The sequence below is a fragment of the Pleurodeles waltl genome, chromosome 5 (assembly GCF_031143425.1).
Source record: "Pleurodeles waltl isolate 20211129_DDA chromosome 5, aPleWal1.hap1.20221129, whole genome shotgun sequence".
NCBI lineage: Eukaryota > Metazoa > Chordata > Amphibia > Caudata > Salamandridae > Pleurodeles > Pleurodeles waltl.
This window is the reverse complement of record NC_090444.1, coordinates 140,446,698-140,473,512: the sequence shown is the minus strand read 5'-3', so window position 1 is coordinate 140,473,512 and position 26,815 is coordinate 140,446,698. Positions and strand designations below refer to the sequence as shown.

Sequence of the window (26,815 nt, the reverse complement as noted above, 5' to 3'; positions counted from 1 at the left end):
TCCTCTGTTGCACAGAACTTTGTCCAGAGCACTCCTTGTCAAACTACCTTTGCACAACCATACTGGACCATAGCTCTCTAGTAAGTTACCTCCACTTCAGTAGGACTCTTCATCCTATACCACTTGGTGCCTCCAGGGCACTGCCCTGGAAGAACTCCCTTTGCAGAACTGCTTGGTGTCCTATATCAAGGCCTACTTTGAGGCTAACGAGGGTTCCACTGAATGTTGCTCCACTAATTAGAATGCCTTCAAAGTGATTATGCCTGGTCAGGCATACAAAGCAGAAATACTGCTTGCTTGGCTAACCACCCACTATACACCCCAATTACTGAATTACAGAGCCAATCAGATGCTCTAATCTTTACTTAATGGGAAATCCACCTTTGCTTTTGAGAGTACCAGTGGTAAGACTTGGTAAGATTTGTCCTCAATTGATGCAGACAGATTAGAAGCCCCTCACTTCAAATTATATAATCTATCTGTCCATTGTTTGAGCAGGTAGCTCTGGTGGCTCTCTCTCGATGAGATATGTACTGTACTATGTCCACTTCATACAAATGAATTGAGCAGCCTTTTGTTCACAACTACAACTGAATTTAGACAGATTTCCAGATTCTACAAGATCCTGCTCTTCCACACGACACTTTCCTTAACACCCCTTTGTGACACATGGCAAATAGAAGCAGGCATGATATTCAGTGGAAAGGAATGGTCACAGGCCCTTCTGTTACTGCAATCAGTATCCCAAAGATGTTAAATATAAATTGATGCAGTTGTTTATCTTACACAGGGCCTACCTCTCTCACACCACCATCAATAAATACTTCCCGCAGATGATTGTGCTTGTCCCCACTGCTCTGCAGAAATAGCTAATCTCTACCACTTGCCCCTCACTAGGGCCATTTTTGTCCCAAATAATATACTCCATATGCACTAGCACAGTCAAGCTCATCCACCACAACTGGACATCAATCACACTGGGTATTTATAAGCGGTCCAAGAAAGACTGGGCAGCCACATGCCTGACTAACTTTGCCTTCCTGGTTGCATAACGCATGATCACTGCACATTGGAAAGCAAAAGCCCCTTCTTTGCAGTGTTGTGCCATGCCCATTTTAAATTGGCTGAGGCTGATGCAGGACTCTGCAGCCTGCAGAGAGAGGAGGCCAGGGGCCTCTTCAGATGCCCTATAGATAGGCCTGGAGTACACTCCTAGAGAACCTCAATACATTATTGATCAGAAATGCTTTGCCCTAGTAATTCCCCACCCTTATCATGAGATACAGTGATCAGTGCAGCCTCACATTTACCCTCTGGACTAGAGCTAATCAGTTCTCCAAGAATTTCACCCTACAATATTTCCTCAGTTGCTCTTCCTACCCCAAAGGAGATGTTGCCAGTCGAACTTCAAGACTTTCACCCATCAGCCTTTTACAATTTCCAAGGTCTTCCCCCTTCCTTCGCCCTCTCCTTTATTCCCGGTTCTTTGATCCACATTCACCTTTGATTCTAAGCTCATACCACTGAATAATAAACAATATGAATTATACCCATTGGCATACTTTAATAGACAATAAATATTACATGTTCCCTCCAGTGAGCCATGGTGGTTGCATGGCCCTCGCTGAGTGTTGCAAGGGGAATTGCTTACACACATGATTTCAATCCACTTAATTGGAACAATACTGAAGCAGTAAAACAAACAATTACTATCAAAACCCACGGGCAAGAATAAGGAGCAACTATATAAAAGTTTCACATTAATTATAACAATTAGTTATAAATGAAGTATGTAAATTAACAAAAATAGTGGCTCCATGTTGGAAATGCCCCTTTCTGCAGGGTTGTCCCCAAAACTTTTGCCTTTCTCCTCCTATTTCTCTGACCCTCTTTTTGTTGGTTTTAGGACTCTGGGCACTTCCATCAGTGCTAATTAGTGCTCTCTCCCCTAAAACTTGGTATAATTGACTTACACCTGTTTGGCATATTTAGGTTACCTGTAAGTCCCATGTAAAGTGGCATACTATATACCCAGGGCCTGTAAAAAAATGTTCCTAGTAGGCCTGCAGTGCAAATCGCCCTGGCCACTGAAGTAGCCTTTCAAACATGTCTTAGGCCTGCCACTGCCGGGCACGGGACTACTTACCACGCCCTTAACTCCCTTTTTGCTACACCTAAGTCAACCCTAATTTAGGCCCTAGATAGCCCTATGGGCAGGGTGCTGTGTATGTAAAAGGTAGGACATATGTCTTTATGCACTACATGTCCTGGTAGTGACAAACATCCTATTTAGTTCTTCACTACTGTGAATGCTACTCCTCTCACAGGATTGCATTGGAAATGCCCTTACATGTGTGCATTACTACTTTAGAAAAGCCACTTTTAGCAAGCAGGCATTTCTCTGTGTTTACAACTCTGCTGCTTTGCAGCATGGCTCCAATGCATGTCTGGGACACAGTGAAAGCTCCACTTGGTGCATTCATTCCAGACAGCCATCACACAGGATGGGATGGGTGTGACAGAAGAGGCATCTGCATACTGATAGTCTTCCTGGGCTGGGAAGAGGGAAGGTCGTTCTGGTCACAACTTACATGTGAATAGGTTGTGCCCTGCACTCAGAGTCAGGGCAGAGGAGAAGGGACATTCCTAGAACTGGTCAGATCTGGCTGGAACCTTTTCCCACCATCTAAAAGCTGAACATTTGAAGTATAAGTAGAGGGGCTGTAGCCCCCTGATTTTTAGAGCACTTTTAGAACCGGGAATAAACCAGTGGTAAATTTGTGCATATTGTTTCCGGTGCCGAGCACCAGCACTTATTTTTGAGGACTGGCACTTATTCTTATGCCTCAAGCATTTGCTGTGAGCAAAAGACACATATGAAAAGACGGAGAAAGAAAAAAATGAAAAAGCGATGGGAGAAAGCAGAAAGTGCAAGAGTGATCTGAAGGGGCAGGGAGTGGCTTTAAATGGATTGAAGAGGCCAGAGAGGGCTTCAGGATTACCCTGCCTCAGTATTCCAAACTAGGACATTTAACTGCAGCAGCCATGTGTTTAAGAGGAGGGCTTTGGGCACCGGCATGTTTTTTATTTACAAACTAAGCACTGGAATAAACCTCTGCCAGAGGGACTGCACAAATAACTCATCTGTATTGCTCTTCTTTTGTTACCCTGCTCCCTGGTGTCTGCTGGGTGCCCAAAGGACTCATCTGGATAGCTTTTCTGTATGTTGCCCTGCTGCCAGCCTGCTCCCTACTCTGGACTGTCAAGGTTCTGTGGGGCTGCTAAGAAGAACCGCCACTGTTTGCCATGGGTGGCTGTGTGTTTCCCCCCACCAGTTTTCTCCCAAGGGCCCAGCACAGGGTTAAGGTTGCTTGTAATTTTCTGCGTGCCCTTGGTCCTGTGTCACTAGCACCAGGTGAGCGATGTTATGTTTTCGCCCCAGTTCTTCATTGAGCACATACTGAGCACTTTATTGATACCCCACCAGTGGTGAGCATGGTTTATGCTCTGGCCCAGAGGAGACTGGAACGTCCTGGTTCCTAACTCAGGGAACATCGAGAGGAGGACTCACTGGCCTGGGGACACTGAGAGGAGCCAGCCATTGTGACTCCCCGTGACCCATGCTGGCTGCACTAATGGCATTCTAACAGTGGTGCCTGCCCTCACTTGCTACCTTCCTGTGGATGGGTTGTCAAGACAATGGCATACCTGCCTGCTACATTGCCACCAGGGAGCCGGACTGCATTCCCCCAAAAAGGAGCGCTGCAAAATTCTTCTTGGGAGAGTGGATATCACTACTGTGAGCCGCGAAGATAGGTTGTGCCTTAGCCCCTTGTGGTGCATCCCAGGGGGGTCATGGGGTGTTCATTCACCTGCGTTAGTTTGTATGTCATTGCGAGGGATTTCCAGGGTGCATTATTACTGTACAAGATTACTTAGCCATTCCTTCTAGCTAGGTCCATGATGTTACTGTATCTCTGCTAATAGGAGGGCAGGGTTCCTGATGCCATGTGGGTTTCTCTGCTTTATTTCGTACCCTGATATCATTGTGTGTATTGTTTTGGCTTGTCTGTGCAGTTGTTATGATTCCTATACTTTTGGCCTTGTACTATCTGAAAGGGTTTCTCTGCTTTATTTCATACCCTGATATCATTGTGTGTATTGTTTTGCCTTGTCTGTGCAGTGGTTAAGATTCCTATCATGTTGGCCTTGTACTATCTGAAAGGGTTACGTTCTGGGAAGCCCATAAGGATGATATGTTTTCATGCTAAACAATTGCACCTTCAGGCACAAATGTGATGACTCAGGTATTTATTGCTTAACCTACTGCATTTAATTCCCGATGTTATGAAGTATGCCATTTTGATACTTGTATTGTCAGCATAAAAGGATACGGACTCAGGAGTTGCATATAGAATGCATACTATTTATGTTTCATGCCGTGTTGGTCTACATTTTATGCACAATGCACAATACACTATGGGGGTGATTCTCACCCTGGCGGGCGGCGGAGGCCGCCCACCAGAGTTCCCCCCTCCAAAATACCGCTCCGCGGTCGAAAGACCGCTGAGGGTATTTTGAGTTTTGCACTGGGCTGGCGGGCGACTGCCAAAAGGCCGCCCGCCAGCCCAGTGCAAAACACCCTTCCCACGAGGACGCCGGCTCAGAATTGAGCCGGCGGAGTGGGAAGGTGCGACGGGTGCAGTTGCACCCGTCGCGAATTTCAGTGTCTGCAAAGCAGACACTGAAATTCTTTTTGGGGCCCTCTTACAGGGGCCCCACGACACCCCATACCGCCATCTTGTTCATGGGGTGTCAGAATCCCCATGGCGGCGCAGCGAGCTGCGCCGCCATGGAGGATTCTTTTGGGTAGCGGAAAACCGCCGGGAGACCGCCGGTTTTCCACTTCTGACCGCGGCCAAACCGCCGCGGTCAGAATGCCCTGCGGGGCACCGCCAGCCTGTTGGCGGTGCTCCCGCCAACCCTGGCGTCAGAATGACCCCCTATATATTTTTCATATATTCATGTGTGGAGTCTCTTTTGTGGTGTATTTATTATGTCACTGATGTGAGTGTGTTGCGCAAATGCTTTACACATGACCTCTGGGGATACGCATGACTGCTCTGTGCCAAGCTGCTGGGGGTGAGCACAAGTTATCTTTGGTGTGAAACTGACTTGCCCTGACTAGAGTGGTGGTTTCCACCTGGCTGAGATGCATATCCCAGCCAGCCAGAAACCCCATTTCTAACACTCTACAGCAGAACATTCGAAGAAATATTAACTATCTGTATTTACTCACCTTCCTGATAAGTTGAATAAAACCCTGCGGAGTATGTTTGGTGGCCCAAACATAATTTTTTGTGATTTGCTTTCCCCCCTTGAGATAGCACAGTAACTAATGAGATTGTGAGTCCATTGTAATTTTATTTGGATAGCTTATGAGAAGTTCTTGTGGTCAGTTGTGGTGAAGGATGGGATGATATTTCTAGAGCACTAACAGATGACATGTTTGATTAAGGGCTAGAACTAAGGTCCAAGATGGCCCAATACCTGGAAAAAGGTACAGGGATTGTGAAATCATTCAGAAGTGGATACAACTCTGAGATGATCTAGAGGCCATGCTTAAAGCTGACAAATCTGTGTGAACGGTTTGGCTATTGAACTTGTAAAGCTTAGGGCCCTTCAGTAAAACTGGTCTTGGTCTTATATAGTACTGGACTAGAGCAGATATATGAAATACCACACTGATTTAAAGACCCAAAGTAAACTATGACATCTGAATGAGAACCCACTAAAACTGTGTTTGATATCGTGTGGCTTCTTGTAGCAGTCTCTGAGAAAATGAACCCCCTCCACAACATGCTATATTGAATTTGGTGAGTAGCTTAGTGTAAAGTATGGAACTCTCTTTCAAACTTGCATTAGAACAGCAGAATTTTTTTTGGCAACATATATAGGCATTTTTTGGCTTGTTGTCTCTTTAGCTCTGTAGCAAGACCGACAAGTTGCATACATTTGGCACCAGGACTGTGGAGAAACAACATTTATAGAATACCAGACAATCTCAAGGACTTCATGGAAAGAGAGTTCCAGATATTGGATAAATATATGTTGGAGTTTTCAAATAGAACAGCCAGGTGTTTCTGGTTCCTAACACTGTTTGAACAGAGCCACTCGGTTCTCTGTCTCCAAAGCTCTGCCTCCCCAAGCAGACAGCTAATGTTTATGCAAAAGCTTTAATTGCCAATGTATTCAATAACTTTGATTTGACATATGCTTAAAGACAGGCTGTGCAAGTCAAACCAAAGGTGTAGTGGTATGATTTGTATTCTCCATCTCAAAGGATTGAAGTGGGTCTGTACAAAGTCCTAGCATTTTCACACTTCTGTACTACAGCAAGAAATGTACCCCACTGGATAAAAGTTTTAGTACCAAGAACGCTAGCTCCATAGGTATTTCCAAACATGTTACTGTGAATAGCTGAGTATAGTACCTTGATATTACAAGTGCAGATGAAGGATACATTCTAAGGTTTCTAATGTGATGGCATTTCAATGAGCAATATGTAGATCACAAGCCTGGGGAGTTACCAAGCCAATGAATGCAGATTTTGAATTTATTTTGATGAGATTTTGCTTCTAAATTATAGTGTAGCTTATATAGTTGAAAGCAAGCATGACTAAGCATACCTTAATGCTCTTCCAGAAATGTTACACCTAGGACTGCCAAGTTTTACCTATCATTGTCCTAACTAGCCATCTATTCATGGCTAGTATTGTCTGAAGCAACAGAGCATAATGCAGACCACAAGAGCTTGGGACTGTCCTCTACTTCGGCTCACAAGCGACCTTCCTGCTAACGGGAGAAAGATAGCGGCATAAAGAAGGAAGATCACCATTGTCAGGAAATGGACACATAGGCCATCTTGAAATTGAGTGGAAGTGGAAGGTATGACTGTCATTGCCGAAATCTGGTGTATTTAAGATTAGATTATGACACATTATGGTAAAAGGAGGAATAAATTAGCCTAAAAGGAGCACCGCTTCAAAACGTATTTACTATTTAAAGAACAATAAACATGAATGAAACTTCTCAGAAGCAGTCTTAACTTACATGTCTTAGTACTACCTACCAGGATGATCTTGAAACCAATCGGTTGCCATGTAGTCATGAACTTTGGTCTGTCATCCGGATTTTGCATGAGAGCCACAACAACATTGTGACCAGTTTTCACCTCATCCTTTTCTGTTACCCTGATTAAAAACTGAGGATTCTGCCAGAGGGTTTCTGAAGTTAGAGAAATGAACATAGATGTTGTAAGTATTCTTGTAGAACTAACACCAAATATAGCCTAATTTCTTTGAATACAGGTCTGAATGTATTGCTAAAATATTATGAATAATTACACAGAAAATTTGAATGAGGTTTGAAAAATAAATAAAAGCATAAAAACAGGGTTTGACTCTAAAGGATGTCCTTTTGGAGCATAATTGGTAAATCATGCTTTAGACAATTTTTCTTTTACTTCTATTGGATCATTACCTTAAAGGACCATGTTTCTTCCTTCAACTATACTCTGATACCTTGCTAAACTATTTTTTGGCATATGCTATTATTTTACTACTACTACTACTACTACTATACTGCTTCGATACTACTACTCCTATTACAAACAAACATTGGCAATTGTTCTGGCTTTTTGTTAGGGGAAATGTTTAGTGACTGATTGCTGGCCAACTTTGAGAGCGATCTCCATAACTGTCATAAACAATGTGCTATTAAAGGAATACCTGGCCCTCAAAGAAGAATGAAATAAAAAGGTGTCGAAAGATACCATTTGTACTATAGGTGAACCTAAAAGCCATCTACACTAAAATATATCACATAGCAGATACTTCTGACAAAGAGAAATTATTTCATATGTACATTTTTATAATGTGAACATAAAATGTTTACAATCCAACAAAATGTTTTCATGACAGCAAAGTAAATCAATTAAACCTTCATTATTAAATCAAAATTAAAATAGCACTGTGTCTTTGTAACAGGTTAGGGCATCAAAATAGCAAGTACTTTCTAAACAAAAAAGCCATAAACCAGCAATTAAAATGTCATCCTGTTAAGCAATGTATCTACATCAAAGAACAAACACTGATTAATTACAAGCTTCATCTCATGTTGAATTCACAGTCCAAAAAAGGAATTCTTGATGCACTTTCTCTGAATTCTAATGTCACCATTTATAAAATGTTATGGTGTTGATGGGCAGCCTATCTGCCAATAGAAAACCACGAAAAGAACACATGCAAGCAGTGTCTGAAGTGGGGTGAGCTAAAGGCCACTTCATATGAAGCAGGAATGATGTGTTCTTCAAACAGCTAAAGCTGTCTGCAATCAGACATAAACATGCTGAGATTTGTGCAACCAAAACTAAACATTGTTTGCATAGCCTTTCGCTTTCAATTTTGAAAAAGAGGCATTAAAACCTCTTTTGTCAATATGGAATGTCTGGGTGCTAATCTGCCATCTATGTGTTAGCACCTTGCACTCATCACTGTTATAATCCTTCCATTATGAGTGTGAATTACATATGGGAATAAGGCAATCATACTGTAGGAAAGTCCTCCTTTTTGCCCTGGTCACCCCCCAAACCTTTTGGACAGATATTGGTGGTTACTGACTCTTGGCTGTGCTCTGGGGCTCTGGTTACCAATCCCAGGGCTAGTGCTCTGTTTAAAGTGGATATGAAAATTAGGCTAACTCTAATTGGCAAAATTAACCTACCTATAAGTCCCTAGTTAATGTCAGGGCATGTAGGTTTAGGGACCCCAGCATAGGCAGTGCACCCATAGGTGCACTGCTGAGGTTCCCAGGGACCTTTTAAAGGCAGGCCTGCCCTACTGGCAGTTTTTAAATTAAAGTTACATGCCAATTCGGCTTAGGAATTAAAAGTACTTCCAAGGTGTTAAACTACCTTTTCTTTTACATATAAGTCACCCCTAAGGTGTTCCCTATGTGCCCCTAGGGTTGCGTACCATACAACTATAAGCAGGGACCTTATAAAAATAGTTTTATACGCCCTGGTGAGGAAAACAGCCAAATTTGTTTTCCCCTCATTGTAATGAATGGCCTCCATGGCTAGAATGGGGAGACTTTATTTTAATTTTAAAAGTCCCATTAAGTAACAGATACCTAAGGTTTGGTATCAAATTAATTGTTATAATACATCCCACAACTTCCAGTTGTTGGATTTAATATAACTTGTTCAGGTAAAGAGTTTTAAACTTTACCTGAAAAGTTGCCAACTTCAGCCCTGCAGTGTTTTTGCTGCTTTGCTCTGATTGGCATGTGTCTGGCAGCCTGGCCAGGCTGCCTTGATGAGGTGTGAAGTGGCCTGGCTCAACACAAAGAGATGTGCCTGGGGAGGAGATCTTCCCTCAGCAGAAGGGGAAGCAGCAAGGGGGAGGTCTGCCAAACTGGTCTTCAAAGGCAGGGAAGGACATTTGGAGCAACCCATCACCTCCCTCACATCCTGCAAACCCAATTAGGCGCCCCCTTGATTAGATTAGGAGAGGGCAGGAGACAGGTTTGTTTAGGATTTTTAGCCACACCAGTGGGTGGGCTCAGGCAGATGTAACCTCCCAAAATCATTTTCAGCCATGATGGATTTTTGAGGAGTGTTGCTCCCTAGCACTGATTTTTGCCACACTTCCCAGGAAGTGGCCATCACAGGGGGAAGGACCCTGCACCTGATTTGAGAAGCAGGACTCCCCTGTTATTCCCTGTAGAGCAAGGATAAAACGGGCAGACCTGCACCCACACCTCAGATCCTTACCAGGAAGAACTATAGGAGAAGGACTGCCCTGCTGGACCCCTGACCTGCATCTGGACACTGCACTCTGGAGGACTGCACCAGCTGCACACTTGGGATTCACCACAAGACGGACTTTGCCTGGCTTCAACTGGTTCAAGGAGGGACTCCCTGTTTGCTAAAGGTGAAAACTTGATAACCAGAGTCCCCGGCACCAACTCCTGAAGAAACCAACCTGCTGACCACTGTTGAGTGGCTAGAAAGGAGTTTGTGCCAGGTGCATTCTGGGAGCTTCTCAAAGCTTCTGGAACCTTGGGGTGACCTGTGGACCTCAAAAGAACCTCAAAGAAACATCTGGAAGAAGATACAGAAGTTTGGAGAAGTTTTGGAAAAAAATCTCCATAAAGGGACCAACCCGCCACGGCAACTCTAGCCGGCTTGCCTCAACCGTGACCTGGGCTGGCTTGCAGGTTCATCCTGGTGAAGAAAATCTCTGAAAAAGTGACTAAGTCAAACGTAAAAAGTTGACTGGGACGTCCCAGGCAGTGTACCCAAAGAGGGCTCCAGGGACATTGGATCAAGATTCAGGTTTGCCCCGGTCGAAGGATTTTCATCTAAAAAAAAATGACTAAGTCCGAAGGTAAAAATCTCCACCGAAGCCTACCACGACGCGTATCCAAGGAAGAGTTCCAAGAGGTCGGATTGGACTGGCAACTTGGTCCCGCTGAAGAAAATAACCAGAAAACCGACTAAGTCCGAAAATAAACTTTTGACTGAGACCTCCCATGGGCTGTTGCTGAGCAGGGCTCCATCGTTGTCAGCCTTTAACTTTGACTTTGCCCTGGTTGAGGTGCAACAAGATGACCAGATTGGGACTATTAATTTCTAAGCGCTAAAAAGCATTAATTATTTAAAAATTCATATCTCCGGTTCCATTTATCCTATTGTATCAGTTCTGGTGTCATTTTAAAGCTAAAATTAAAGCCAATTTTCATAAATTGGTTTTGGATTTTTAAGCTGTTTCCTGTGTTGTATTCAATTAGTGTTTTTTGATATTTGAATGCTTTAAGCTTTGTCTCCTAAATTAGGCCTTGTAGCTCGTTGCCAAGATACCAACGGGTGAGCTAGGTTTAATTTACTGAGACCTAACTGGACCGAAGTGAAGGTAGTGGCCTATTGCTAAGTGTAGGTACTTATCTGCCCTTACCAATAACCCATTTTCCAACACATACCTACCTTTTCAAATTAAAAAACTACGTTTGGCCCCTGCCATGAGGACTTAAACTAGTGATATTTAATCCGAAAGAGTTTATTGTCTATTTCCTCCAGTCAGACTGTATGCAGGGTCTTTATTAGCATGTAAGAAGGTGAGCTAGTGAAGAATGAATTTGATGTCACACATTAGTGGGTAGGAGTTTTGAAGATAATATAAAATAAAGAGTTTGTTGAGAGATCAATATGGCACAATGGTCTTTTCCTTTTATACTTGAGCTGTTGGTGGGTGAATGTTTTTATTTGGTGTGGGTAAGAAAGTAAGAAGGGGATATAAGAACTTGAATGGTGGTGATGGATGTTGTGCAAGAGCTAGGCTAGGCTAGGTGCTGTAGCAGAGGTCTGAGAAGAGAGGATAGGAAGAAATTGATGGGGAAGAGTGATAATGACAGTAGGTTGTGCATTTGTTAAGAATGTGTTAGAGGATGCAGGAGTAGGCAATGATATTATTAAATGGCAGTGTGCTACAAGGGGGTTGAAACGCTGAGAAGAAAAAGAAGATTTAGGAATGGGATCATAACTTTTGTTGGTGGAGAAGTAGAACAGTACAGAAGGAGCAAATTCAGAGAAGGATTGAAGGAAGTTAGGGGAGGGTATGTTGGAGTGTGTCTTTTAAAAACAATATTAACATGAAAAGCTTGCAATATATTGTGTGATGAAGCTGCATAGAAAATGTGTTAACGTATAGTAATTAATGCATGCATTAATAATGTGCCCACAGGGAATGGCTACCAATGTATACGAAGACTAATGAAAGTTATTAATGCAGAATTATGTACTAATGTTTTGAATTTGTACTAGCATATTATAATTAGAGTCTAGTATTAGGAGTTTGCTCATTAATCATTAGGCCTTAGCTTAGCGAGGGTCTGGGCCTAGCTGCCTGGTCTCATATTAAACTGCATTTTTCTAACGTGCAATGTGCTGATTTCCTGAAGGACACAAACCTGTACTTTTCCAGAAGTTATGTGTGTGTGTAGCCGTAGTAAATTCTTTCTCATGAGACCCGACTTGCTCATGGAGACATTCTTGCCGAATTGAACAGTGTAATTTGTAGCAGGTGCAAGGCTGCCTAGAGTAGGAGAAAACAATGGAGCTACTGACTGGAGCGTAAAGTGTAACTTTTCTTACCTGACATTCCAACCGATCAAGACATCAATAACATGGGCCAATCAGCGACATGAGAACTTTGTTTTGTGGAAAATTCTGGTGAAGTGTGTGGAGAATTATTGGACAGAGATAACGATGCACCAATTATGAACCAATGAGGAATTAAGGGCAGATTAGGCAGTTTTGATTTAACCGCACAACCCCAGGAGAAAGGGGGCCATTCTTTTGAGACTTTGCCGTTTATTCATCCTGATACTCTAAACCATCCTATACCTATTCTTTACCTGATGCTTACTTCTCCTCCATATGAGGGAAGACCTTATTCCTTAGCTATGCCATACTGAGACTTTGCCCCGTCCTATTTTTGCTGCTGATGAAAACGACTGATGTCCTGAGAACGAAGACTGACGCTGTTTGCTGATCTGTTGGATTGGTAACTATCTGATGCAAATTTGCAATTGTCTGTTTGCCTTTTCTTTCTAGGTACCAACTGCTCTTTCGATAGAGGCCATAGTTAGATGTTTTCCAAATTTGTGTTTGCTAAAATGTTTTGCATGAACCCTAACATGCTAATGCTAATTAGCGGTTAGTTAAGGTGTTTACAAATATCCTACGCAAATAGACAAATGACCGGGTTCTTGCTTTGTTGAATCATGTACTACTGAGACTTTGCTAAGTTGCCTCATATTAATGACGTGTCAATACTGAATGAATATTCTCTATGCATTGATTAATTGCATTCTAATTGCAAATCTGAAGAGTTACTAATGAGATGAATTGCTAAAGAGATTAACAGAAATGACATTAGATTGTAAGTAATAGGGAAATAACTATCCTAACACTTAACTAAATTGGTGTGGTTATTCATGACTGAAAGGTCATGGGGTGTTCGACTATTGATTCCTACTAAATGTTATAGATTGGGTTGTTTATTAGTTATTGAAATTATTGATTGGTTTATTGATCTATTGATTTGTGATGCCAAAAAGACATCTCGTACTGGGAAGTCCCCGAACGTGGCCCAAAGGTTCGTCGACCTAAACGCATCAGCTTGTAGGTTCACTTATCTAGGCTCTGACGCGTTAGGAGTTTCTGGTAGCAGAGCACGGTTTGGCCCTTTGGGGCCCCAGTACGGAAGATCACGGTTTGATAACGAATAGTGTTGATGGTTCAAAAGGTCTGGTAGGAATTGCTGGATTGATGAGCGTGGTTTGGAAGTAAGCAAGGTTTATCAGAAAATTGGATTTTGGAAAATGTTTTCTTTTTCAATGATGCAAATTGGAGAGATGATGTGCTCCTAAGTTCCAAATGACTTTCCCGGAATCTTGGAGCTTGCTGAAGGGAATTTGAGTATTTTCTCGGCGTTCTAGTGGTAGTGTGAATGAAGTAGGGTTTGCGCTTGCACAGCTTATGCATACCGCAGGTGAATTACGAAGTTTGTGAGGATTTTAGGCCAGATGATGATGTTTTAGTAGGAGTGTGCGTACTCCGCAGTATGAGAGCAGGGAAGTCGGTGAACTTCATGTGAGTGTGGCGCTTTGTGCTCAAAAATTGTCCACGTGGTTGTTGATGATGTATGGACCCTGCGTGGTCTAAGACTCCAGAGTATATTGATAGGTGTATGAGATGTATCAAGATATGACGAGAGGAGGGTTCGTAGGAAGCTCCCAAGGGATGACTCCAGTGGAACCGACATTTGACGGATCTAGATCTTTGTTAGACTTCAGTCCGATTGGGGCTCCTCCAGAAGCAATGGGACAGACAGGTTTGAGATTGTTAACTCTGCAAATCTCGAGTGCGAATATACTGCAGACACCTTTAGCGCAGGCTTTGAATATCTCCTTACCAGTTTTAACTGTGCAACAGCTGAACGCCCGGTTAGACAAGCTTAATACCTCACAGACTACCCCTGCAGCAGCAGGGAGAACGGAAGGAGAAGAGTATCTGAATTTTGTGAGGTTGGGCATGGAGGCAAACAAACTCGTTGAAGGGAGCATGGGAGTGAACAGGTTAGAGTCATACATGGAAGCAGAATTGAGATACTTGTGTCCAAAGATAACTAAAAAAAGTGAGCAGGGTGCACCAGAGGTTAGCAAATTTGGCAGATAAATAAGGAATAGATTTAGAAAATATCAAACATCTGAAGAGGAGTTACAGGTTAGATTTTGAGCCTAAGGATTTTGAACACATGAGGTCTACTAGGATGATGGCACACCTCAAGGAAATACTGCAGAGTGCACAAGTTTGGGGAGCCTTAGAGAAGTGGGAAGGTATATGGGCGAAGAATAGAGACAAGAGGAAGAGTGACTGCTTAGAGCAGCCAGCAAAAGCCTTACCGGATACCGGTACGGTAAAGACGTTACCAATGAGAGAGACGGCTGGAGGGGTTCTTGTCCATGTGCCGTGGACTAGAGGTGATATTCTGTCATTTATGAATGACTTTCCAAGGCTGAGGGAGAAGCCAATAGAGTGGTATCAGCAGACGGACAGGTTTGTGAAACTTGCAAAATGTCTCTGGGAAGACCTGAATACTCTCTTTGAGATCATAGTTCCAGCTGATTTGTGGCTTGAGTGCAAGAGGGGCATGGATTGGCCGACTCAAGAACCAGCAAGGGACAGAATCACAGGAGCACCGTCTCCCGAGGTGATGAAGTATTACTATAAGGTGATCGAATTTTTTTAATCAAGAGTTTCACTGAAGAATATTGATTGGAAAATGGTCTTGCCAAACAGTCTTTTGTCACAATTTGCAAGATTTTACCATGGGCAAGCACATATTGGGAGGGATGCCATGATCAGGTTGTTCAAAGTTGACTGGTTTAACCCGAAGTTCAGACAAGCTGCAGAAGTGATTTGTCATAGGTGTATCATCTGTCAACAGATGAATGCGGGGAAAGGGACAGTGGTGAATTTCAGCCACAATGGGAGAGCTGGAGGTCCATTTAGCAGAATGCAATTGGATTTTATTGAGATGCCCGTGTGTGGAGGTTTGAGATATGTGTTGGTGATTGTGTGTATCTTTAGTCACTGGATTGAAGCATACCCTACACGCAGGAAAGACAGCCTCACAGTAGCGAAGCTGCTGCTTAGGGAATTGATACCACGTTTCGGTTTTCTGATCTCTTTAGAATCAGATAGGGGAAGTCACTTCAACAACAAGGTGGTTAAGTTGCTGTGTGCAGCACTGAACATTGAGCAGAAGTTGCATTGTAGTTACCTCCCTGAAGCATCAGGACTAGTGGAGCAGATGAATGGTACCCTGAAGTCGAGGATGGACAAATGTGTGCAGCCACGAATTTGAAATGGCCCGATGCATTACCTTTGGTGTTACTGTCAATGAGAAACATACCTAACAAGAAAACAGGATTGTCCCCTCATGAGATTTTCATGGGCCGAGCTATGAGACTGCCCGCAGTGCCTGCGAAAGCTCTTGTGAATATCACGGATGATATGGTGTTGGACTACTGTAAGGGTCTGGCTGATGTGGTCTGCTCTTTTTCTCACCAGGTGGAAGCTACCACCCTGCCACCGATAAATGATCCAGGACACAACCTGAAAGCTGGTGACTGGGTTGTCAAGAAGAAACACGTAAGGAAGACGTGTTTGGAACCACGTTGGAAGGGGCCATATCAAGTGATACTAACGACTACTACTGTTGTGAAGTGTGCGGGAATTCCGAACTGGATCCACGCCAGTCACACGAAAAAGGTGATGTGTCCGACTGATGAGGAAGTTGAGTTGTTGAAAGTACCAACAACAGAGAAGGAAGTCTCAGGGCCGGAGAGTGATCGAAGGGGAACTGAGACAGAAGGAGAGCCCGTTGAGGACGGCTTGGTCAATCCGGTAAGAGACGAGGGAGAAGAGATCCAGAGGAGTGACGGTGAGCCTATCTCAACTGAGGCAGCAGGAGAGCCTAATCAGAGGGAGGTTCTCCCAGAAGCAGACGATTATGGGAATGAGCTAGAGCATTTGACAGACCCAGAAGGCGAAGGAGTTGAGGTGGAAAGGAGTCAAAGGGTCCAAACTCCTCCTGAGCAAACTGCAGGTCCATCAAGAGAACACACCATAGAGCCAAGAGAGGGTGAAGGGTTGTCATAGGAAAATAAACAGACCAGAGAGATACTGAAAGGAGACAAGTGGCCAGAATTGCAAGTGAAAAGGGGAGAAGTGGTTGTCGAAGATGCAATAGAGGAAGAAGTTGACAGTAGAAGATCTAAGTGAAGGAGAATTGCAAGGTGATCGCAAAATGGAAAGAAAAGGTGTAGCAAACAGAAGGTACACAGGTACTGAATAGGCGTATGCAACGACAGCTGAATGGCAACAAGAGTTCCTGGCATTTTGCTTTGATCAGGAGATTCCAGGTCTATACTTCGGCACTTGAGTTTGACTAGAGAAACTGAATTGGTGTAAAGATCGAAGGAAAATTGAAGTTGATAAACTGAGAAAAGAGACTGAGAATTTACCGGATGAGACTTTGAAAACCTGAATTGACTTTGAACCTGATTTTGACAAGCTGCTAACCTGAATTGACAAGGATCCTGGGAGTGAAACTGAAAGCTGTAAATAATTGCTGAAGGAAAACCTTCGCTTATTTGACTCTGCTGCGAAGAAAAAAAAAAAAGAAGAAAAAATTCATTCGGACTATCCTCTATTGTTTGAATTAACCATCCTTCACTTTCTGATTCTTTACAGATCATGGTTAACATTGCAGAGGGTAATAGATGGAGTAGGTGTTGTAAATATTTGGGTGTTGGTTTAGGAGTTGTGTGTGTGATATTCATTATGGTTGTGGATGTGGGTATGACATTAATGGATAAGAGTGGGGCTTACAATGCTACAATTCCTGAAACTACCACTGCACTAACAGCTTGGGAGAGGTTTGAGCTGGATACAAAATATTTGCATGAGGGAACTAACGCAAAAGGGGAACTATCCACTAACGTTTTCTATCGCTTACTGAGTGAGTATGTTGACACAATGGATGCAAAAGATTGTTTTGTGTGTACACAAATTCCTGTTTCGGTACAATAAGGGGTTACCTATCATACTCTGCCACTAACGTATGGGATAAGTTGTAGTCTGTTACTAACAAGATTCTATAACCAGGAAGAGATTCAATACTTTTACTCGAACTATGACCTTGTGCTTTCTTATGTGCCTATAATAGAGGATTTGAGTGGGGTATCTAGATATTATAGTATAAAATTAGTGAAAAGATTCTTTGAGGCGACATTAACGATTAGTACATCTTATGCACACCGCAAAAACTTGACATGCTTGCTTACACCTGTAGAGAAAATCTTTTTAGATCACACAGAAGATAGACGAAGGGCATTGAAGGGTAAACTAGAGAAAGGATTACAGCAACGGGCATTTGCTAGTAGTGAAGAATATGGTGCGATTAGAGAGCAAGGGAAGCTAGCTTTAGATGCATGACACGTAGGGAAGCTTTGCATATCTAGACCGAAATCATAATATGACAATGTGTTTGTGGGAATGAGTGAATGTAAGCATGTGTTTTTGTTTCAGAGTAAATGGACGTTCATGTTAAATGGACAGGATCCAGCGATCCCAGGGATCTGTTACATGTGTGGACATAATGCTTATTACCGTCTTCCAAAGGGATGGTATGGGACATGTTATTTGGGGATAGTTTTCCCAAAGATTTATCAACTTGACAATTTGAAAAGGTTTCTGAAATTGTCTGAATTACATTGTACTAGACAAAAGAGAGAGACTGCTGCTCGTGTAGTAGGAGACATATTTGGGGCGATAATTCCTTCAGTGGGAGTTATCTTAAATTCTATAAAGATTCAAAAGTTGTCTACTATTGTGGATAACATGCTGACAAATCTTTCATGGGCTATACTCCTGATGGATACTGAACTTGCTGCGGAGAGGGCTATGACTCTTCAAAAGAGGCTTGCTTTAGAAATTCTTTTAGCAAAAAATGGCGGAGTTTGTAAGATGCTTAATGAGCGTCATTGTTGTGCGTATATACCAGATAATAGTAATGAGATTTGAAGTATGCTTACTAACTTAACAAGGGATAGTACAGACTTGAAGGAATTGAAAGAACCGGGCGTATGGGAAAAGGCTGGAAAGGGATTTGCTTCAGTGGGAAATTGGCTTAGTAACATTTGGCATGGGATATTGTCTAAAATAATACAGGGGATATTGATTGTTATAGCTTGCTTATTTGGATTGTGGGTAGCATGTAAAATTAGTAAAATAATAAAATTGAAGATGGTGAAAAATAATAAGAGGAGGGAAGAAAAACAAAGGGAAACATTATTCAGGGCAAAATCAAGGGGGAAGCCAATAAGGGAAGAGACTGAGATGAGGGAATTTTAGGATGTAAAATTCGTGGGGAATGTTTGTGTGACAAGAGTCATCAAAGGAGGGTTTGTTGGAGTGTGTCTTTTAAAAGCAATATTAACATGAAAAGCTTGCCATATATTGTGTGATGAAGCTGCATAGAAAATGTGTTAACCTAGTAAATAATGCATGCATTTGAAATGTGCCCACGGGGAGTGGCTACCAATGTATACGAAGACTAATGAAAGTTATTAATGCTGAATTAATTATGTACTAATGTTTTGAATTTGTACTAGCATATCATAATTAGAGTCATGTATTAGGAGCTTGCTCATTAATCATTAGGCCTTAGCTTAGCGAGGGTCTGGGCCTAGCTGCCTGGTCCCATATTAAACTGCATTTTTCTGATGTGCAATGAGCTGTTTTCCTCAAGGACACGAAGTTGTGCTTTTACAGAAGTTATGTGTGTGTTGCCGTAGTAAATTCTTTCTCATGAGACCCGACTTGCTCAACAAGACATTCTTGCCGAATGCAACAGTGTAATTTGTAACAGGTGCAAGGCTGCCTGGAGTAGGAGAAAACAATGGAGCTACTGACTGGAGCGTAAAGTGTAACTTTTCTTTCCTGACATTCCAACCGATGAAAGGCCAATCAGCGACATGAGAACTGTGTTTTGTGGAAAATTCTGGTGAAGTGCGTGGAGAATTATTGGACAGAGATAACGATGCACCAATTATGAACCAATAAGGAACTAAGGACAGATTCGGCAGTTTTGATTTAACCGCACGACCCAGGGAGAAAGGGGGCCATTCTTTTGAGACTTTGACGTTTATTCGTCCTGATACTCTAAACCATCCTATACCTATTCCTTACCTGATACTTACTTCTCCTCCATATGAGGGAAGACCTTATTCCTTAGCTATGCCATACTGAGACTTTGCCCCGTCCTATCTTTGCTGCTGATGAAAACGACTGATGTCCTGAGAACGAAGACTGACGTTGTTTGCTGATCTGTTGGATTGGTAACTATCTGATGCAAAATTGCAATTGTCTGTTGGCCTTTTCTTTCTAGGTACCAACTGCTCTTTCGATAGAGGCCATAGTTAGATGTTTTCCAAATTTGTGTTTGCTAAAATGTTTTGCATGAAGCCCAACATGCTAATGCTAATTAGAGGTTAGTTAAGGTGTTCACAAATATCCTACGCAAATAGACAAATGACTGAGTTCTTGCTCGGTTGAATCATGTTCTACTGAGACTTTGCTAAGTTGCTTCATATTAATGACGTGTCAATACTGAATGAATATTCTCTATACATTGATTAATTGCGTTCTAATTGCAAATCTGAAGAGTTACTAATGAGATGAACTGCTAAAGAGATTAACAGAAATTACATTAGATTGTAACTAATAGGGAAATAAATATCCTAACACTTAACTAAATTGGTCTGGTTATTCATGACTGAAAGGTCATGGTGAGTTTGACTATTGATTCTTACTAAATGTTATTGATTGTGTTGTTTATTAGTTATTGAAATTATTGATTGGTTTACTGATCTATTGATTTGTGATGCCAAAAAGACATCTCGTACTGGGAAGTCCCCGAACGTGGCCCAAAGGTCTGTCGACCTAAACGCATCCCCCTGTAAGTTCACTTATCTAGGTTCTGACGCGCTAGCAGGTATATGGCTACCATTGTGAGAAAATAATTCAACAGAGTGGATTTGGAAAGGGAGGAGAGGAAGAGTGTTGGAGGTTGAGTGAGGAGGGGAAGCGGTGGAAAAGGAAAAGTAAGCAGATACTACAAGAAAAGAGAGATGAGATAGTGAGGAAGTAATTTAGGATTGGAGTGTGAGGTGGCTTTTAAGGAGTTGAGGAATATACACAGAGGTATTTCAGACCCGGCAGGGTTAGCAAGGAAGGAGTTAATGTAAGAGGCAAGGTAGCATTCCAGGAGAGAGGTGAAAGAGGGAGAACTTTAGGGATGTTAGACAAGGAGAAGTATGTTGAAAGATTTAGGGAGTGAGTTTGGGAGAAAATTGCAAGGGAATCAGGATTTACGAGAGAGGAAGGGGACTGTTATGCTTTTAAGTCACACTCATTTTTTCTATCACTTTCTGTTCATTCTCCTTAAAGCTGCACTGTACAATGTATGGACCTGATTCATAACAAGAGAAATCTGCTCTTGTCTGGGTGCAGATTTCCAACTATTTTGAATTCACAAAGACTGTCTAGGTTACTACTGGACATCTGAGCCAGTCACAGATTTCCATGTATAATCTTGAAAACCTGTGTTAATTGCAAGTGCAAATATAACTGTTAACTTTTTTGTTTGTTTATGCTGTAAAGAAAACATACTACTCCCTGTTCTGTCCAAGATATTTCCTCCTCATTCGTAGCGTGAAAGGGAATGTATCCCTGTCCTGTTAGGAGTAACTCTACACCCTTGTAAGGGGAGAAATATTTTATCAATACCCACTAAGGTACGTCTAAGAGCATCCACAGACAGCAAGGGCCAGATAAGGGAAGGCTGTCTGCATCTGGCACCATCCAGCTTGCAATAAATGCCTCACTTTGTTGCCTTTGGCGTGAGTCTTAATTGCCAAATGCAATCTCCCTGAACCTGATGCCGACGACTCTAAGTGAAAGGCATATCATGGAATTGCAGCAAATGTAAAAGGGTGCGTCTGGTAAGATTCCACACTGCTGTTCTCTTAAAGTCATTGTTTTTACGTTTAAAATGTAATATCCCATAATGTAATTATGGGGGAAAATGAAGGTACTCTTTTTAAGAATGCCACATTAGGTACTGAATACATGGGAAAAAGTACCAGTTTCCTCATTTGCTCCAAAATGTAAAGAACCGTCTCTTTCGTGGTTTTTATGTTTTCCCCTAGTATGGAAAACACAATTCCTGACGAGTTGATGTATTTTCACCAATTTGTAAAGCACCAATTCAAGACAGTCAATATAACGCATGTGTGTTTAACAGGCCTAGCAATGCTGGATGAAATTTTGGGGAGAATTGTGTAAATTGCTTTGGTGATGTGCTTTACAAAGAGAAGCAATATGGCCACAAGGATCAAGGCAGTATATTTACCCTATAGCATAACTCCATGGCATGAGGCTTTGGGCTGTGAGATCAATGATCACTGAAGCTTTATTAACCTGTAAAACTTCTACTATCCTGATGTGAGGGTTATTGGGTGGATAAAAGGGTGATACCCTACTCAAGCAACAAACACAATTCTTGTCAGCGCAAGCCCCAAATTAACATGTGCTTAACCCACTGCAAGCCTGGCACAAAACCAGTCAGACTTAACTTAGAGGCAATATGCAAAGTATTTCTGCAGCACTTCAAACAGAAATAAAATGACAATAGGACACAAGAAAAATCCTACACCAATCTAGAAAACGTTTTGAAAAGTTTTTTGACACCAAAATGACAAAAATCCAATCATTAGAACCGGAGGTAGACAAATTCAAAGGTTTTTAAGAAAAGTAGCGCTTAGAAACAAAAAGTGCCAATTATGGTTATCTGGTTGCGGAGGACCGGGTCTAAGTCGCATAGTCAAGTGGACCACAAAGGAGCGCAGGACAGATACAGGACTGAGTTAAATCTGCTGTTAAAAGTACCATGTGTCCTGGTGCGTCGAGATGCAAAGTCTCTTAGTCAGTCTGCGATGTGCGGCCATCAAGGAGCTCTTTACAATAGCTGCAATGTGAGATCTGGCTTCGAGATGGGATGTGCCGAGATGGGATGTGCCCAGTTGTGGTTGATGAGGCCACTGACGGGAACTTAATGTGCAAGGTTTTCCGTCAAGGTCAAAGAAGCAGCTGGCGCTGCAATGACTTGCATCAGGATGCATCGCCGTTAAAGACAAGATGCGTCGAGCGGGGCAGTTGTCGGCGTCAACATGTCTTGCAAAGCTGCTGAATAGAAGGTGCAATGCCCTGTCCTGTGTGGAGGTGTGCTGAGACGCGTTGCATTGGGTCTGTGCTTGCAAAGCCTCTGAACAGAGGCTGTGATGTGCTGTTCTTTGCCAAGGATCCTTTTGTGTCCCTGTAGCTCAGAACAGGAGGTCAACTGGCTGACCTTTGGAGGCCCTCTGGAGGTTCTGGGTTCAAACATGAAGGTTGGTCTCGGGAGGACAGTCTACAGCAGCAGAAGAGACTCTGTGAAGCAGAACAGTGCTTTGCTTGGTCAGCGGAGCAGACTTCATGCAGCTGGGCAGTCCTTTTTCTGTAGGGTCCACAGGTCCAGGAGTGATCTGAACGACTGAGTATGAGGGTCCACTATTTATACTTGGTGCCCACTTTGAAGTGAGAGAAACCACTAGAGTTTCCCCACAATAGAAGTTCCTGGAATTTTCATCCTCCCTGACCTGGTCCTAGATTGCCTGGTGTCACAATAGACTAGGTGGAAATCATTTGTGAGTGTGCTGGAGTAGTCTCTTTGATGTGCCAGTATGAGAGGTAATAGCTCCACCCCTCATAATGCCAAAGATGGTCCAAAAGGTGGCATTTTCAGAAATGTGACTTATAATCCAACATTAACATTGAAGAAACTGTTTTAAAATTACAATTCCTTAGACATCAACCATGACTTTGCCACCTGTTTCCAATCAAACTGTATCACTCAATAAATGCACTAAGGTAGCCTAATCCTATCCTATGAGAGGGATAGGCCTTGCAGAAATGAAAAAAAACAAATATAAGAATTTTTCACTACCAGGACAAAAACTTAAACCTACATGTCCAACTTTTTAACTACACTGTACCCTGACCATGGGCAGGTTCTGGACTACCCAAGGGGTGGCTTATATGCATTAAAAAGGAAGGTTTAAGCCTGCCAAAGGGTTTACTTTGCTAGGTAGAAATGGCAGTATAAAACTGTACACATAGACTTCAACGGCAAGCCTGACACAGGTTTAAAAGGGCTGCTACAGTGGATGGCATAACCCCGGGTGCTTACAGTGTCACTTTACTAGGAACTTACAAATAAATAAATATGCCAATTGGATGTAAACCAATTTCACCATGTTTAACCCCTTCTGTGCCCAGGATGTAATGGTTACGTCCTGAGGCACAGTGCTCATGTGCCCAGGACGTAACCATTACGTCCTGGGCACAGAGCCCAGAGGGAGCGCTAGCGCTCCCCCTGTGGGGTTCCCCCCCACCTCCTCCAAGGCAGGGATGGAAGGGGAAGACCTTCCCCTTCCACCCCGACCTCCCCACCCCCGTGACGTCGGCGCGCGATTGCGCGCTGATTGTCACAGAGGGCCTCCTCCAACGCCCTGGAAGCTCAGCTTCCAGCGCGATCGGAAGAGAAATGCAAAGCATTTCTCTTCCCATTATGTGGAGGAGGCAAAAGAGGCTTCAAAGGGAAGGAAAGGAATTTCCTTCCCTTTGAAGTCTCTCTCAGCATTTCAAAAGCCGGATTATAAAGCAATCCCACTTTTGAAACGCCCACTAGACACCAGGGATTTTGGGCCAGATGTACCAAGGTCAGGATTTGTGATTCTGAAATTGCGAGTCGGTGCGACTCGCAATTTCAGAATCTCAAATCCTGATGTAGAACGGTGTCTCAGACACCGTCTGCGACTCGCTATGGGGTCGCAAAGACCCACCTCATAAATATTAATGAGGTGAGTCACATTTTGCGACCCCATAGCGAGTCCCTGCACTCACAGGGATGGTGGCCTGCTGAAGTCAGCAGACCTCCATGTCTGTGACTGCTTTTTCAATAAAGCAGTGTTTTTATTTATTTTGCAGCCCGTTTTCCTTAAAGGAAAACGAGTTGCAAAATAACAAAAATAACAAAACCATTTGGTTTCGTTTTTTCAGTGTAGGCAGTGGTCCATTCGACCACTGCCTGTTCTGAAAAAAACTTTTTGGCAACATTCACAAAGGGGAAGGGGTCCCATGGGGACCCCTTCCCTTTTGCGAATGAGTTACCACCAGTGTGACACTGGTGGTAACTGCAAATTGCTTTGCGACCGCATTCGCGGTCACAAAGCAATTCTGCATTGCGATGCGAGTCGCAAATAGGAAGGGAACAGCCCTTCCTATATGCGAGTCGCATTCACAATTTGCAAGTCGGTACCGACTCGCAAATTGTGAATGTGCATCGCAGAAGGCTGTTTGCATGGCGCAAACTGCGATTTTTGCAGTTTGCACCATGCAAACGGCTTCCTACATCTGGCCCTTATTTTTCTAAATGAAATTGGTATGAGGGAGGGGCAGAAACCTCTAGGCACCAGGGATACATATTTTTTTGTTTGTTTTGTTTTTGATTTTAGAGGTGGGAGCAACCCCTTAGGCAAGGGTCGCTCCCATAGGGGGCAAATTATATTTAGGCCACTTACTATTTTTATGAGGCCAATCTGCCCCCAAGGGGGACAGAAACCACTAGACACCAGGAAGTTTTTTTCTTTTTTCGTGAATTTCAAGCAAGGGGAGCGACCCCTAAGGCAAGGATAATTCCCCTGGGGGGCAAATTTATTTTAGGTCATTTCTACCCCCTTGGGGGGCAGATCCGCCTATTTTTATTAGGCAGATCTGCCCCCAAGGGGGGCAGAAACCACTAGGCACCGGGGATTTTTGTTGTTGTTGTTGTTTTACAGATGGGGAGCGACCCCTTAGGCAAGGGTCGCTCCCCTGGAGGGGCAAATTGTATTTAGACCATTTCTGCCCCCCCTTGGGGGCAGATCGGCGGACTTTAGGTCAATCTGCCCCCAAGGGGGGCAGAAACAACTAGGCACCGTGGATTTATTTTTGCGCCAATGACACGCAAGGGGAGCGACCCCGTAGGCAAGGGTTGCTCCCCGGGGGGGGGGGAGTTTGGGGGGAAAATTTATTTTAGGCATTTCTGCCCCCCCAGGGCCGGCTGATCTAGAGGCCAAAATCCACAGGTAGGCACTTTGGAAAAAACACCTCTGTTTTCTGTGAAAAAATGTGATGTGTCCATGTTGTGTTTTGAGCCATTTCCTTTCGTGGGCGCTAGGCCATTTTTATCTGGAGACTTGGGGGGGAACGCGGGGTGGAAGGAAATGTGTGGCTCCTCTCAGATTCCAGAACTTTCTGTCACCAAAATGAGAGGAAAAAGTGTTTTTTTGGTCAAATTTTGAGGTATGGAAAGGATTCTGGGTAACATAATGTGGTCAGAGCCCCACAAGACTCAAATTTCTTGGATCCGCCTAGGTGTCTAGTTTTACGAAATGCTAGGTTTCCCCAGTGCCGACTGAGCTAGAGGCCAAAATCCACAGGTAGGCACGTTGGAAAAAACACCTCTGTTTTCTGTGAAAAAATGTGATGTGTCCATGTTGTGTTTTGAGCCATTTCCTTTCGTGGGTGCTAGGCCTACCCACACAAGTGATGTACCATTTTTATCGGGAGACTTGGGGGAACGCTGGGTAGAAGGAAATTTGTGGCTCCTCTCAGATTCCAGAACTTACTGTCACCGAAATGAGAGGAAAAAGTGTATTTTTGGTCAACTTTTGAGATTTGCAAAGGATTCTGGGTAACAGAACCTCGTCAGAGCCCCACAAGTCAACGCATCTTGGATTCCCCTAGGTGTCTAGTTTTACGAAATGCACTGGTTTGCTAGGTTTCCCCAGGTGCCGACTGAGCTAGAGGCCAAAATCCACAGGTAGGCACTTTGGAAAAAGCACCTCTGTTTTCTGTGAAAAAATGTGATGTGTCCACATTGTGTTTTGAGCCATTTCCTTTTGTGGGCGCTAGGCCTACCCACACAAGGGAGGTACCATTTTTATCGGGAGACTTGGGAAACGCTGGGTAGAAGGAAATTTGTGGCTTCTCTCAGATTCCACAACTTTCTGTCACCGAAATGAGAGGAAAAAGTGTTTTTTTGGTTAAATATTTTAGGTTTGCAAAGGATTCTGGGTAACAGAATCTGGTCATATCCCCACAAGTCACCCTATCTTGGATTCCCCTAGGTGTCTAGTTTTCCAAAATGCACTGGTTTGCTAGGTTACCCCAGGAGCCGGCTGAGCTAGAGGCAAAAATCCACAGGTAGGCACTTTGGAAAAAACACCTCTTTTTTCTGTGAAAAAATTTGATGTGTCCACGTTGTGTTTTGGGCCATTTCCTTTCGTGGGCGCTAGGCCTACACCCACAAGTGCGGTACCATTTGTATCGGGAGACTTGGGGGTACGCTGGGTGGAAAGAAATTTTTGGCTCCTCTCAGATTCGAGAACTGTCTGTCACCGAAATTAGAGGAAAAAGTGTTTTTTTGGTCAAATTTTGAGGTTTGCAAAGGATTCTGGGTAACATAACTTCGTCAGA

General features: G+C 43.2%; 1 protein-coding gene across 1 annotated transcript in view; it reads right to left on the bottom strand.

Moving 5' to 3' along the window:
- Positions 1 to 26,815, bottom strand: part of LOC138297008 (calpain-13-like) — a 511,734-nt gene that overhangs the window by 220,321 nt on the left and 264,598 nt on the right. Inside the window, exon 13 of the mRNA XM_069236526.1 lies at positions 7,133 to 7,287. Coding sequence (XP_069092627.1) covers positions 7,133 to 7,287 — 155 coding nt within the window. The remainder of the gene's footprint in view (positions 1 to 7,132; positions 7,288 to 26,815) is intronic.